This window comes from Hyaena hyaena, unplaced genomic scaffold, assembly GCF_003009895.1.
Source record: "Hyaena hyaena isolate Hyena2069 unplaced genomic scaffold, ASM300989v1 scaffold_71, whole genome shotgun sequence".
Classification (NCBI taxonomy): domain Eukaryota; kingdom Metazoa; phylum Chordata; class Mammalia; order Carnivora; family Hyaenidae; genus Hyaena; species Hyaena hyaena.
Window position 1 is genome coordinate 22,722 of NW_024080704.1, and position 12,921 is coordinate 35,642.

Here is a 12,921-nt window from a genome sequence, read left to right on the forward strand (position 1 = left end):
CGCCCCCCCGATGGGCGGGGCTGCTGCGCCGGAGCCGCTCCAGTCAGATGCTCGACATTCCTTTGGGCCCGGACTTGGCAGGAGGGTCCTGGGCTGCGAGCGAGGGGCGGATGGACTGCCGAGGACGGCGTACGTGCCCTGCGTGAGTGCGTGTCGGCGGCGCGTGCGCGAAGAGAGTGGACAGTGTGGCTGGGCCCACGTGTGTCCCTGCCCGAGAGGCCCGCGGCTTGGCGACCCTCGGCTCCATGACCCGAGACACCCCGGCATCCGCGCCCCGCCCCGAGCAGCCGGCCCCGTTCTCCCTTCCCGCAGTCCCCGCAGCTTCGGCCGGCGGCCACGCATTGCCATGGTGACTGTGGGCAATTACTGCGAGGCCGAAGGGCCCCTGGGTCCGGCCTGGGTGAAGGGTGGCCTGAGTCCCTGCTTCTTCTTCACGCTTGTGCCCTCGACACTGATGGCCCTGGGGGCTCTGGCCTTGGTGCTAGCCCTTATTTGCAAGCGTCGGGAGTGGCCAGCTGGCGCCCGTGAGCTGTCTTGGAGCACTGGCCCCCTTGTCGCTCCTTATGGGCTGCAGCTACTTCTGGCCACACTCCAGGTGGCGCTGCCCCTAGCCACCCTGGTTGGCCGGGTGGGCACTACTGGGAGCGCCCCGTTGCCAGGCTATCTACTGCTGGCTTCCATATTTGGGACTCTGGCCAGCTCCTGTGGCCTGGGGCTGCTCGTGGTGGAACGCAATCAGGCCTGGCAAAGGCTTGCAATGGGCATCTGGATTGAGTTCAGGCACAGCTTGGGTCTCCTGCTCCTCTGGACTGTGGCGTTTGCAGCCGAGAACTTGGCCTTTGTGTCTTGGAACAGCCCACAGTGGTGGTGGGCAAGGGCAGACTTAAGCCAGCAGGTAAGGGACCTTATGGGGAATGGAGAATAGTGAGTGGCAAGGGCTGGGGAGAAGGACAGAATGTCTGGTCACACTGACTCCACACTTGGGATGCCTCTAAGGGAAGGAGGAGGCCTGCTTGGCAGGTTGCTGATAGCCAGCTGGTGGGGTGTGTCTGTGCTGAGTCACTCTACAGTTTTTTAAAGCCTGTTTGATGCAGGGCCCCTGACCTGGGTGTGTGCCCTATCCCATTCCCTAGCCCTGTTATAAGTGGTAACAATGGCATTTTGGCTCTTCCTTGATGCTCTCCCTATGTGTTTCATTCTAGGTTCAATTTAGCCTGTGGGTGGTGCGGTATGTGGTGTCTGGAGGGCTTTTTATCCTGGGACTCTGGGCCCCAGGACTTCGTCCCCAGTCCTATGCCTTGAAGGTTAATGAAGAAGATCAAGATGTGGAGAGGTCCCAGGTACAAACACTTGAATTTCTGAACCTTAGGGCCTATCTTAATTTCATTGCCTGTCATTTTTTCCCCATGAGAATACTTCTTTCTCAAATCTCAGTTATGCCCTGTGAGGCATTCTGATCCCATCAGGAATCACTTGGAGTCTAAAATAACTGGAAACTGCAGTCCTATACATTTTCCCTAGAAGGATTCGGCTAGGGCACTTCCTTCCCCCCCCCTCCCCGCAATGTAGATTTATTTATTCTGACAGAGAGAGTGTGTGTGAATGGGGGAGGAGTGGGGGGGGGGAAGAGAGAGAGAGAGAGAGAGAGAGAGAGAGAGAGAATCCTAAGCAGAATCCAGGCTCCATGCTGTGAGTACAGAGCCCAGTGTGGGGCTTGATCTCATGAACCATGAGATCATGACCTGAGCCGAAATCAAGAACAAGATGCTTAACCGAGTGAGCTGCTCAGGTGCCTCTAGGGCACTTCTCTTTGATTTCTGACTCCACCCCCCCCCCATGTGTCTTACATTCCTAGGTTCAGTCAACAGAGGCACCACCAGGTTCTACCTGGCAAGACCTTGGCAGGAAGCTCCGCCTACTGAGTGGCTACCTGTGGCCTCGAGGGAGCCCAGCTCTGCAGCTTGTTGTCCTCATCTGCCTGGGGCTCATGGGGCTGGAACGGGGACTGAACGTATTGGTCCCCATCTTCTATAGGGACATAGGTGAGGGGAAGGAGTGCTGGCTCAGCTCTCTCTGGTCCTTCATCAGCCTGGCAAGGGGTGGGGGCCCTAACCTAGGGAAATGGGACAGTGTTAGGAGCTGGATGATCAGAAGGAAGCTGTGGCTGTTGCCTCCAGCAGTTTCTTCTGAAGAGAGTCCTGGGGGCCATGAGTGGGCTCTGACTTCTTTTCTCCACAGTGAACTTGTTGACTGAGAAGGCACCTTGGAATTCCCTGGCCTGGACTGTTGTCACTTATGTCTTCCTCAAATTCCTCCAGGGTGGTGGCACTGGCAGCACAGGTATGAGGGACTCTGCTGTCACCATCCGGTATTGGTCCCTCCCTGTCCTCCTCCCCCAAGCATCCCTCCCCTGGCCCCTTGGTATTCTCAGACTTTTCATGTCTTGGCATTGGACCAATGTCATTTGGCCCCTAAGCTCTACTGAGGCCCCCCCTTCATCCCCCCAGGCTTTGTAAGCAACCTGCGCACGTTCCTTTGGATCCGGGTGCAGCAGTTCACGTCGCGACAGGTGCAGCTGTGCCTCTTCTCCCACCTGCATGAGCTGTCGCTGCGCTGGCACCTGGGCCGCCGAACAGGGGAAGTGCTACGGATCGTAGACCGGGGCACGTCCAGTGTCACAGGGCTGCTCAGGTGCCAGTGGAAATGGAGTGTGGGAGGGTGGGGCTGGAGACGTGGGGATGAAGGGGCCGTCCGGACAAAGCACCCAGCTTCAGCTGCCTCTCTGTCCTTTCCTTTCCTCTCTCCCTTTTTGTAACTTTAAGATCAGTCTGTAGATGCTCTTATCATAAGACAAATAAAATAGAGCAAATATTTTATGTAACGTCTTATACATTTTACCCACTTCTTCAGAGGTTCCTGCTCCATCTAGAATGTTGAGTTCTGCTTTTTACACTTTTACACATATATGTACAGACTATAGCACTAATCTGATATTGGGGAGGGTTCTCCTAAAGCAAACAATGTCCTGACAGAGGTGTCGTTCTCAGAGTTGCTTTATTAATAGAACACCATGGAGATACATTCTAATTATGCCTGAAGCTTCCCCTCATTAATTCTAGTTGACACAGGGCATTCTGTGCTGGTGCAAGCTGCAGTTTCTTTAGCCACCCACCTCTTTCGGGTCATTTAGTTGATTCTGGTCTGTTGCTATTGAAAAAACTGGGGCACCTGGGTGGCTCAGTTGGTTGAGCATCTGATTTTGGCACGGGTCATGATAACTTGGTTCATGAGTTCGAGCCCCACGTCCAGCTTTGTGCTGATAACGCAAAAAAGTTAGATAGGGATAGTGCAGAGAGGCTGCTTTGAATTCTCGGTCTCCCTCTCTGTCTCTGCCCCCTCCCCACTCAGGCACGCACCTGCATACACACACACGCTCTCTCTCAAAGATAAACATTAAAAAAAAAAAAAGAAAAACAAAACGCCTCACTGAAATTCCTGGAGGCAGATTTGCTGGCTCCCAGCCCCTAAACCTTTGTCACCTGACTTGCCCTCCCAGCTACCTGGTGTTCAACGTCCTCCCCACACTGGCCGACATCACCATTGGCATCATCTACTTCAGCATGTTCTTCAACGCCTGGTTTGGCCTCATTGTGTTCCTGTGCATGAGTCTCTACCTCAGTGAGTGCTGCGTGGTGAAAAGCATCCCCCTGAACTATTCCAGGGCCTCTGCTGGGCGTGAGCCGTGCCCCCACTCAGGTGGCCCACCTCAGGGAGGCTGTAGGTCAGTGACCTTGAATAAGCTCCCACTGCTCCCCAACACGATGGGTTGGCCTCCTCCTCTGCTGCCAGGGGAACCTTAGCTCAGCCTGGATGGAGGGCCAGGGAACGACATCCTGGTCACATGGGGGGCCTGCTGTGGTCGCGTCAAGGAGAAACCTTATTTCTAAAACCACGTGCAGCTTAGCTCGTCAGGATGGCTGAGTGGTCTAAAACCAGGTGCAGCTTGCCTTCAGTTGATCACCAACAGCATTTTCACATGCAAGGCTTTGTGCCGGCTGCAGAGGTGTCTCTGTCACCGCCTCTTCCCTCGGGGAGCTGAGTGCTCTCTCCCTTTGGGAATCCGGGTCCCTGGCCTGTAGTACAGGGTTCATGTGCCAGGTGGCAGACATCCTCCTGTGGCCTCTGGTTTTGGGTGATGTCTTGATCTCTTCTTCTCCTTCCTCTTCTGTCACCCGCAGTCCTGACCATTGTGGTCACTGAGTGGAGAACAAAGTTTCGACGTTCTATGAACCTACAGGAGAATGCTACCCGGGCACGAGCCGTGGACTCTTTGCTAAACTTTGAGACGGTAACGAAGGCCTTGGTGCCAGTGGTGTGAGGCGTGGAGAGGTGAAGCAGGGTGCTGAGGACCAGCGGGGCTGCCAGGGAGCTAGGAGTGGGGGGTGCTGTTTAAAATGAGGAAGGGAGCGGGTTGGGAATCTGAAGGTGTAAATGCGGCAGCCACATCTGACAACAGTGGTTTGATTTCATCAGGTGAAGTATTACAACGCTGAAGGTTATGAGGTGGACCGCTATCGAGAGGCCATCATCAACTATCAGGTGAGGATGCTGAAAGCAGCGGCCTAGCCTTGCGGAATTACCAGGACCAAGAGGAGTTTCAGTTCCGGCTGAAAATCTGAGGTTGAAGACGCCTGGGCCCAGGTTTGGATTTGGTGAAAGTGTATATGTGACGTCCTTCCCCCCCTTCAACCCCCATCCCGTGTTATTCCCCCAGGATTTGGAGTGGAAGTCAAATGCCTCACTGGTTTTACTAAATCAGACCCAGAATCTGGTGATTGGACTTGGGCTCCTTGCCGGCTCCCTGCTTTGCGCATACTTTGTCAGTGAGCAGAAGCTACAGGTGAGGGAGTTGTGCTGGCGACGGGGCAGAGGGGCTTCCAGGTTCCTGGGTGGGAAGCGGGCAGGCGACACCTGAAGGCCTCCTGTGACTCTGCCCACCTCTGTGCACCTCCACAGGTTGGGGACTTCGTGCTGTTCGGCACCTACATCATCCAGCTGTACATGCCCCTCAACTGGTTCGGCACCTACTACAGGTAACTGTTCTCCTGCTCTCAGCTGCCCAGGGTGCACGGTGAGTTCGCCAACTCCTCAGAGGAGCCCCAGCCAGCACTGTTTTTGCAGGATGATCCAGACAAACTTCATCGACATGGAGAACATGTTCGACCTGCTGAAAGAGAAGGCGGAAGTGAGTGAAGTGTGGGGGCTGGGAGGGGGGTGGTGTGGAAGTAGGAGCCCACACCACGTTCCCGGTGTCTGGAGAGGACCAGACCTATAATGGCAACGTGCCTGGGTCCCATTCTCCCAGGTGAAGGACATTCCTGGAGCAGGGCCCCTGCGCTTCCAGAAGGGCCAGATAGAATTTGAGAATGTGCACTTCAGCTATACCAATGGGTGAGCCCCCCACCTTTTGCCATCTCACAGCCCCCTTTCCCATTGTCCATTTACAGTCTCTCCCCCCACCACCCCGCCCCGCCCCGCGCCATCCCTGCTTCTCAGCCCACCACTGCCTGGAAAGAGAGCCTGAGCAGGGGAGGGGCAGGGCCCGGTAGCGGCTCTGCTGATGGAAAGGACAGCTGGGAGTGCCACAGGCCTCCTGACCATGCCCACCCTTCCTTGCAGGCGAGAAACCCTGCAGGATGTGTCCTTCACCGTCATGCCTGGACAGACACTGGCCCTGGTGAGAGGAGACCCAGCCACTTGGCCCAGACTCCTTGAGTTTCCCTATTGCAGTGCTCATGGAAATGAGTGACCCAGGCTGTGGAGTCAGAATCTTGTCACAGCAGACCATGGGATTGAATGTAGCAGCCTCCATGGACTTTGGTGGCCTCTTGGAGAGCAAGCCTTAAAAGCCAGTAGGCCTGACAATATTTTCCTTCTGTTTGCAACGCAACAGGTGGGCCCATCTGGAGCAGGGAAGAGCACAGTGCTGCGCCTGCTGTTTCGCTTCTATGACCTCAGCTCTGGCTGCATCCGAATAGACGGGCAGGACATCTCACAGGTAAGGTTGCTCGGGAGGAGACTGATTTAGGGGCCTGTGTGTGAAAGAATGGCATTCTGTGAAGTGCTGGCCGCTCTCCAGGGAGAGAGGGAGAGGTCACCCCTGCAGAAAGCTACAGCAAGAGACCTCAGCCTTCCTAGCACCGCGTGACCCAGCCAAGTAAAGCAGTCATGAGCATAAAAAGCGTATTTTCTCCTTGTAGATGGGGAAACGGACTCGGGAAGGTCGAGTGGCTTGCCCATGCAGATAGGATTATTTGGGGGGCTGGTGACAGGGTTCCTGTACCTCACCCAATGTGCTTCTCTCCAGTCCGTCCTACCTCCCAGGCCTGGGGTGGGGCGTGGAGCAGTCTCACAGGCTGAGGCATACGGTCTCTTGGCCCCAGGTGACCCAGATCTCCCTCCGGTCTCACATTGGAGTTGTGCCCCAGGACACCGTCCTCTTCAATGACACCGTCGCCAACAATATCCGCTACGGCTGCATCACAGCCAGGGAGGAGGAGGTGGTGGCCGCCGCTCAGGCTGCGGGCATCCATGACGCCATCATGGCTTTCCCTGAAGGTGAGCTTCCCTGCAGAGTCCCTCCCCTGTCTGATTTAATCCTGCCGTTCCCCCCCGCCCCCCAATCTCCGTTCCATCCCTTCCTGCCCGTCTGGTCACAGAAACCAAGTTGGTTCTGTGTGACTTGAGGGAGGTGGGCGATGTTCACAGGGTACGAGACGCAGGTGGGCGAGCGGGGACTGAAGCTGAGCGGTGGGGAGAAGCAGCGCGTCGCCATTGCTCGCACCATTCTCAAGGCTCCAGACATCATTCTGCTGGACGAGGTGAGGGCCCTGGGCAGCCTGTTCCCCTCCTTCCTCCTTGGGCCGTGCCCAGGCCATTCCTGCTGGGCAGTTTTCCCTCATGGATAGATCTCATGAATCCCTGCTTCATAAAAACACCTTACGGGGCTCAGGTGCAGACAGAGTCTCTTTGATTCCCGAGGCTGCCCTCAGCTAGCAGCTGGCACCCTCCTTCCACGGGGACTCTGGGTGGCAGGGGCAGGTTTACCCAGGTCCTCTCTGTAGGCAACATCAGCGCTGGATACGTCTAATGAGAGGGCCATCCAGGCTTCTCTGGCCAAAGTCTGTGCCAACCGCACCACCATCGTAGTAGCGCACAGGTACGGGACTGGGGCAGCAGGTGGGGGGGGCCCACTCTTGTGTGGTGTGTAACCCAGGTCTCCTTTCTCAGACTTTCAACTGTGGTTGATGCCGACCAGATCCTCGTCTTCAAGGATGGCTGCATTGTGGAGAGAGGACGGTAAGGAACACAGCAGGATGGATAGGGCACAGCCTCTGAATTGGGGGGCCCCAGGAACAGGGGAGGTCCCAGGGGTTTCTGAAAGGGATTCCCCCTTGCCAATCCCGCTCATCTCTGTGGGCTGCTGGTGAGGACTCTTGGGGTTAAGCTGACGGTTGGGACCTATGCTTTCCTCTCCGCCCCAGGCACGAGGCTCTGCTATCCCGAGGTGGGGTGTATGCGGACATGTGGCAGCTGCAGCAGCGGGGACAGGAAGAAGTCTCTGAAGACACCAAACCCCAGACTGAGACACAGTGACAAGAGTTGTGGCCACTTGCCTCCCAGAGGATAACTCAGAGGGAAATAAGACGTCTCCCTTTTCCCAGTACATTTCATGCCGGGGTTGGGGTATGGTGCTAGCTGTAGTGAGGGCAAAGAACCTTTCAAAAAAGCACTTTTTGGGGGAAATAAATGTGTGGACTGTGCTGGGATCCTTGTGACTTTGCTGTGGGGTACTGGTGTGGGCCTCTACACCTCGGTCAGGGGAGCATTCTTGACAGGTCTCCCCTGGTTTCGGTTGTAGAAGAGAAAGACACACACCATTTGGAGGTCATACTGACTGCCAAGATCCTTTATTCTTTGCAGGCCCCTCCTTGCCCCCTAGACACGGGGACAGCCCCGGTGTAAAGGGGATGCCATGATGCAGGGAGCTGAGTGGGGCCTGGCCAGCATTTTCCCCGAGGGCCCAACCACGGGATGGTTCTAGCCACGCTCTCCCATGCAGCCGGATAGGCCAGCGGGGCCTTCTGTAGGCTCGGCTCCGCAAGCTCTTCCTCCTGATGCTCCCTGGAGGTGGCCTCCTTTTCTTCTCCTTCTCCTCAGTCTTCCAGGCCGCTCCCAGCCTCCTCTCCCTCTGTACCCTAGAGGTGTGAGGGCCACAGTCCTCCTCAGCTGAGCCTCCCTCCCCAAGCCCAAGGCCCTAGCACAGGCTGCAGTTGGACGGCTTCAAGCTGCGGCTTTGCGCCTGGAGCAAGGAAAGGGGAAGGAAGGGAAGACAGGGTGCGACGTCAAGGAAATGAGGGACAGTCCTCACTTCAGAGCCCAGCGTGGGCTGGAGTCACACCAAAAACAAAAGGAGAGCCATCATTCCAAACTCTCTACCACTTGAAGAAAGCCCCCCCACCAGTGCAGGACCTCAACTCCCCCGCCCAGTCCTCATACCTGCTGCTGTCGGTATTCTGCCTCACTTGCTGACAGTGCTTGTGCTAAAGCTAAGTCTTCTTCCTCCTGAGAACTGAGAGGGAGGAACAGCTTAAATTGGATGCCAATAATATCTAAAACATGAGCGCCTTATCTGTTAGACATCGCTGTGCTGAGCACTTCTCAATCTTCACACAACCCTATAAGGTAGGTAGGTATTAGTGCTGGTTCCATTTTAGAGGAAACGAAGAACCTTATAGGTTAAAAGGACTTGTCAAATATCATATAGTTAGTAAGCCTCATTCTGAGCCCAAGTTCCTAACCGTTATCCTACATGGGGTTGGAGTGGTCCCACCTCCCTCCCTCCAAACAGCCTTTGCCCGCATCCCACCCTCTTTCAGCAGAGCAGGTACCTTGGGACCTGGGGTTTGGTCTCTGCCAGGGACAGTTCTAGGGCTCGTTGCAGAGCCTCATCCTCACTCTGTAAAAAGGAGAAAGACCAGTTGCCCCGGACTTTATTCTCCAAGTGGATTTGCTTCTGTCCATCCAACCTCCACCCAACTCACCAAGCCATTCTGCAGAGCGATCACTGGGGGGGCTGTCCCGGATGGAGACTGGGTTGTGGTTCTGTGGCAGACATTCAAGAGGCTGAGGTCAGAGATGCTAACAGGAAAAAGGGAGAGGAGAAACAAGCAGGCCTACCTGCTGGGAGAGGTAGATGAAGGCAACGTCCGACTTGGGCTGGCGATGGTACTTGTAGAAGACGCCAGACCTTGTGCTCTGGAGATGGCAGCAAGTCTGTAGAGAAGAGACACTCTTGGCATGCTTCCAAGGACAGTCAGCTTGCGGGCTCCTCCCAGGCCTTACCCTGGAAGTCAGGAGGGGAGTTCCTCCAGTCTAGAAAAATAGGCACTTGAAAAGGAAGCTAAAAGACTCCCCTAGCCAAAGGCAACAGGTTTGAAGCTCCCCAACTTGTAATGAAAGCAGCAGAGTCAATTCCAAAAGGATGGGGTGATCCTAAAGGCAAGTACTAGACTTGGTTGCAATTACCCTGCCCGGCTGGTTGAGTGACCCTCCCCAGAGCAATCATGGTCCAGCGGGTGACGGTGCTTGATGCAGAAGTTTCGGCCACAGCGTTCACAGGTCAGTTTCATCATTTCCCGCTGCCGGCAGCCAGAGCGCTCACACTTATTGGTGAAGATCTGAGGTGGAGTGGGAAGGTTTGTCTCTGCTGAGACTCTGACCCCCACTTCTCAAACCCCATCACAAACAGCTGTTCTGGTTTGCAAGCATCCGTGGTCCCAGCTAGGTCATGGCGAACTCCTCCAACGCTTACCTTACGTTTTTGCTGTGCTGGATCTGAGCGACAGTCTCGGTCAATGTGCTCCCCCACAGCTCGGTCAGGGGGCTCCCCTCTGGCCACAGGCACAGGCACATTACAGAGTGGGCATACAGGTACCTGGATATCCTACAGTTAAGGAGCAGGGTTCAGTCTGTGGCCCGCTCCTAGTCCAACCAATATCTGGTCCTGAAACAGCCTCCCTGAAAGAACCTGGATATGCCCCCCTATAGCGCACAAGAAAACAATGTTTGCAGCTCTGCGCCTCAAAGCAATAAAGGAGAGGAAATAAGAGGCAGAGGGATTCCGGAGATACTGCGTGCATTCTCCACCCGCCCCCTCACCTTTTGGTAAGCAGATCCACAGTGATGCTGGGAATAGGCCACATGGTCTGCGCAGAAGATGCCCGAACAGGCGTCGCACTTCAGCGGCAGAAAATCTGCAGGGAGCGGGTCGGATTGCAAGTCCAGCGGGACCTCAACTTCGTTCCCACTCACTCAAGCCTTCCACTCGGGAAGGAAAAACGGCCACCGGGTTCAAACTAAACCCGTTCCTAGGCCCCCCGCTCCTTAGCCACGCCCCTTAGCCACCGCCCCCAACTTCGATCCCTGTCCTCCTGTGGCACTTCCAGCCCCGGAGCCCACCCTTCGTCCCACCTTCAGCCCCCAGCCCCGCTGGCCCGGCCCCGCCCCCCGCGCGCTCCGCCCCTCACCCAAGCGCTGACAGCTCGGCTCGGAACAGTGAGCCCCAAGGTCCGGAAACTCCATCGCCGGACCGGACGGGGGCCAGTGGGCAAAAGAAGCGGCGCTGAGCGTGTCTAGGGCTCCCGCGACGGGTCCAGGCCACGACCCTGCACTCTGGGGGCCACTCCCTGTCCCGCCCTTTCCTCTCCCCCGCCCCGACCGAGTTACCGGAGCCCGAGCCCTTCCCAGCCAGTGGGTCCCACTGCTTCCCCGGCGCGCGCGGGCGCACTGACGTCATCGCGCAGGGCGGGCACGTCCCGCGCAGTCTCCGGGAGGCGGGAGGGACGCCCTTGCAGAGCAGATCCCCGCCCTTCCCTGCCGGGTGAGGCCAGGGCGTGGCCTCGCACGGTACCGGTATCTTACGCGCAGGCTTTGCTCCGCGAAGAGAGAAAGAACCGGTGAGGACGAGGGTAGCTGATATCTTAGGGAAGCAGGCCTGGGGTAATTGGGGTCTTATAAAATTGAGTCCCTCTTCCGCTTCTCACTCTCTTCACTTTCCCCCTCGCCCTTTGGTACGCTGCCACGGCTGCACTTCCTGTCCACTAGCTGAAGATTCCCTTATTTCCTCGAAGTGCAGAATTTTCTCCAGATCTGCGGTTCCTTCCTCCAGATTTAGCTCTGATGCCCTTTCCGTAAGGCTTCCATTACCCTCCCCTGTCTGAGTTAGGAGTACCTGCTATATGATCTCCCTGGTTCTGTGCCAGCACCCACATCGCCTTACTTTAATCAGCTGTTCACACACGCGCACATAAATATACTGGGAAATAAGGGACCACGTCTCCCTAGTTCTGGGTCCCTAGCACCCAGCGCAGTGCCTAGAATTGTGTGGTTTTGTTTATGTGGGTTTGATATTATTTCAAAAATTGTTTTTAGGAACAAAGCTGATGTAAGAATGAAGTAAGTGTATCAGGATGTAATGGTCTCATCTGTTCTCACAGGTAAGAACTCAGCCCCTCAGCTGCTGAGGCGCCCCGGGAGCTGATTAATGAAAACATTTGGGGCGCCTGGGTAGCGCAGATGGCTAACCATCCAACTCTTGATATCCGCTCAGGTCCTGATCTCACAGTTGGTAAGATCAAGCCCCGAGTCAGGCTCTGTGCTGCAAGCACAGAGTCTGCTTGAGATTCTCTCCACCACCCCACCCAACCCCCGCCCCTACCCAGCTCACTCTCTCTCTCAAAATAAAAATAAATAAACTTATTTTTTTTAATTTTTTTTTTTTAATTTCTAGGAGAGAGAGAGACAGCATGAGCAGGGGAGGGTCAGAGAGAGAGGGCGTCACAGACTCTGAAACAGGCTCCAGGCTCTGAGCTGGCAGTCAGCACAGAGCCCGACGCGGGGCTCGAACCCACGAATCTCGAGATCATGACCTAAGCGAAAGTCGGACGCTTAACCGACTAAGCCACCCAGGCGCCCCTAAAATAAACTTTTAATAAAGGCTTATTAAAAACATGAAGAAGCAACTGGATGGTATATGCAAAGACATGGCATACAGTGCAATATATATACATTTCAGGTACCCACAGTCTGGGGTGGACAAGTAAGTATCTTTTAAGTCAAAACGTGAGGAGTGAGAGGGTGATAGCTAAGTGAAGGCCAAGGGAGAAAGGAGTTGAGTGGAAGGAGATGGTGTTCCAGGTGGAGGAATCAGCAGGGACAAAGACCTGGAGATAAGAGAGGGAACGGGGTCTTTACATGAGCTTTAAAAAAGCTTGGGGGCATCTGGGTCTTAGGGTATAAAAAGCAGTTCTGGAAGGGAAGCTGGAGACCTAGCAGAGGTCAAGTTAGCTCAGATAGTGGAGGCCACAGTAATATTGAGAATTTCAACATAAATATAATAAGAAACTACAGACAGCTTTAAGTAGGGGACTGACATGATCAGGCTTGTATTTTGGGAAGGTCACCCTGGCTTCAGAGAAGAAAACAGAGGAACTATGAGATTGAAAGAAGGGAGACCAGGTAGGAGGCTGTTGCTGTAACCGAGCAAGAGAGGATTGCCTGAACCCGAGTGGGGGCAATATTTAGAATTAGTGAGAGCTCAGTGAGTTTAGGTATGAGATAGATATTTTAAAATAATTTTCTGGGGTGCACGGGTGGCTCAGTCAGTTAAGTGTCCAACTTCAGCTCAGGTCATGATTTCGAGGTAGTAGGTTTGAGCCCTGCGTTGGGCTCTGTGCTTATAGTGTAGAGCCTGCATGGGATACTCTCTTTCCTTCTCTCTCTTTGCCCCTCCCCCACTCGCACATGTGCACCATCTTTCTCTCTCTTTCTCTCAAAATAAATAAACTTTCAAAAAGCAAC

At 55.1% G+C, this 12,921-nt stretch overlaps 2 protein-coding genes across 5 annotated transcripts; one reads left to right on the forward strand and one right to left on the reverse strand.

Moving 5' to 3' along the window:
- The first annotated feature begins 56 nt into the window (after positions 1 to 56).
- Positions 57 to 7,829, forward strand: ABCB6 (ATP binding cassette subfamily B member 6 (Langereis blood group)). The gene is made up of 19 exons (XM_039233203.1): positions 57 to 895; positions 1,203 to 1,340; positions 1,856 to 2,042; positions 2,239 to 2,340; positions 2,508 to 2,691; positions 3,557 to 3,678; positions 4,239 to 4,348; positions 4,534 to 4,599; positions 4,775 to 4,900; positions 5,017 to 5,093; positions 5,182 to 5,245; positions 5,366 to 5,451; positions 5,680 to 5,737; positions 5,954 to 6,058; positions 6,444 to 6,618; positions 6,769 to 6,881; positions 7,125 to 7,219; positions 7,291 to 7,359; positions 7,545 to 7,829. Exons 1-19 carry the CDS (start codon positions 347 to 349, stop codon positions 7,654 to 7,656), a joined length of 2,538 nt encoding a protein of 845 aa, XP_039089134.1. The 5' UTR covers positions 57 to 346; the 3' UTR covers positions 7,657 to 7,829.
- Positions 7,830 to 7,940: 111 nt separating this feature from the next.
- On the reverse strand, positions 7,941 to 10,834 carry ZFAND2B (zinc finger AN1-type containing 2B). 4 transcript variants are annotated; one of them, XM_039233086.1, is made up of 9 exons: positions 10,590 to 10,834; positions 10,222 to 10,316; positions 9,875 to 10,006; positions 9,589 to 9,740; positions 9,241 to 9,336; positions 9,105 to 9,165; positions 8,952 to 9,019; positions 8,560 to 8,632; positions 7,941 to 8,258 (listed from the first exon to the last, which is right to left on the reverse strand). In XM_039233086.1, exons 1-9 carry the CDS (start codon positions 10,642 to 10,644, stop codon positions 8,217 to 8,219), a joined length of 774 nt encoding a protein of 257 aa, XP_039089017.1. In that variant the 5' UTR covers positions 10,645 to 10,834; the 3' UTR covers positions 7,941 to 8,216. The 4 variants fall into 4 exon arrangements, 2 of the variants coding, with proteins under 2 accessions (XP_039089017.1, XP_039089016.1); XM_039233085.1 differs by having other exon boundaries at positions 7,941 to 8,362; XR_005528557.1 differs by having other exon boundaries at positions 8,240 to 8,258; positions 8,560 to 8,738.
- Positions 10,835 to 12,921: the final 2,087 nt, after the last annotated feature.

Coding starts and splice junctions, on each gene's coding strand:
- ZFAND2B (XM_039233085.1), bottom strand. CDS start 10,644: ATGGAGTTTCCGGACCTTGGGGCTCACTGTTCCGAGCCGAGCTGTCAG. Junction 9,741..9,874: donor CAGCACAGCAAAAACGTAAG/GTAAGCGTTGGA, acceptor ACTCCACCTCAG/ATCTTCACCAATAAGTGTGA. Junction 9,166..9,240: donor TCATCTACCTCTCCCAGCAG/GTAGGCCTGCTT, acceptor TGTCTGCCACAG/AACCACAACCCAGTCTCCAT.
- ABCB6 (XM_039233203.1), top strand. CDS start 347: ATGGTGACTGTGGGCAATTACTGCGAGGCCGAAGGGCCCCTGGGTCCG. Junction 6,059..6,443: donor ACGGGCAGGACATCTCACAG/GTAAGGTTGCTC, acceptor TCTTGGCCCCAG/GTGACCCAGATCTCCCTCCG. Junction 6,619..6,768: donor CATCATGGCTTTCCCTGAAG/GTGAGCTTCCCT, acceptor CGATGTTCACAG/GGTACGAGACGCAGGTGGGC.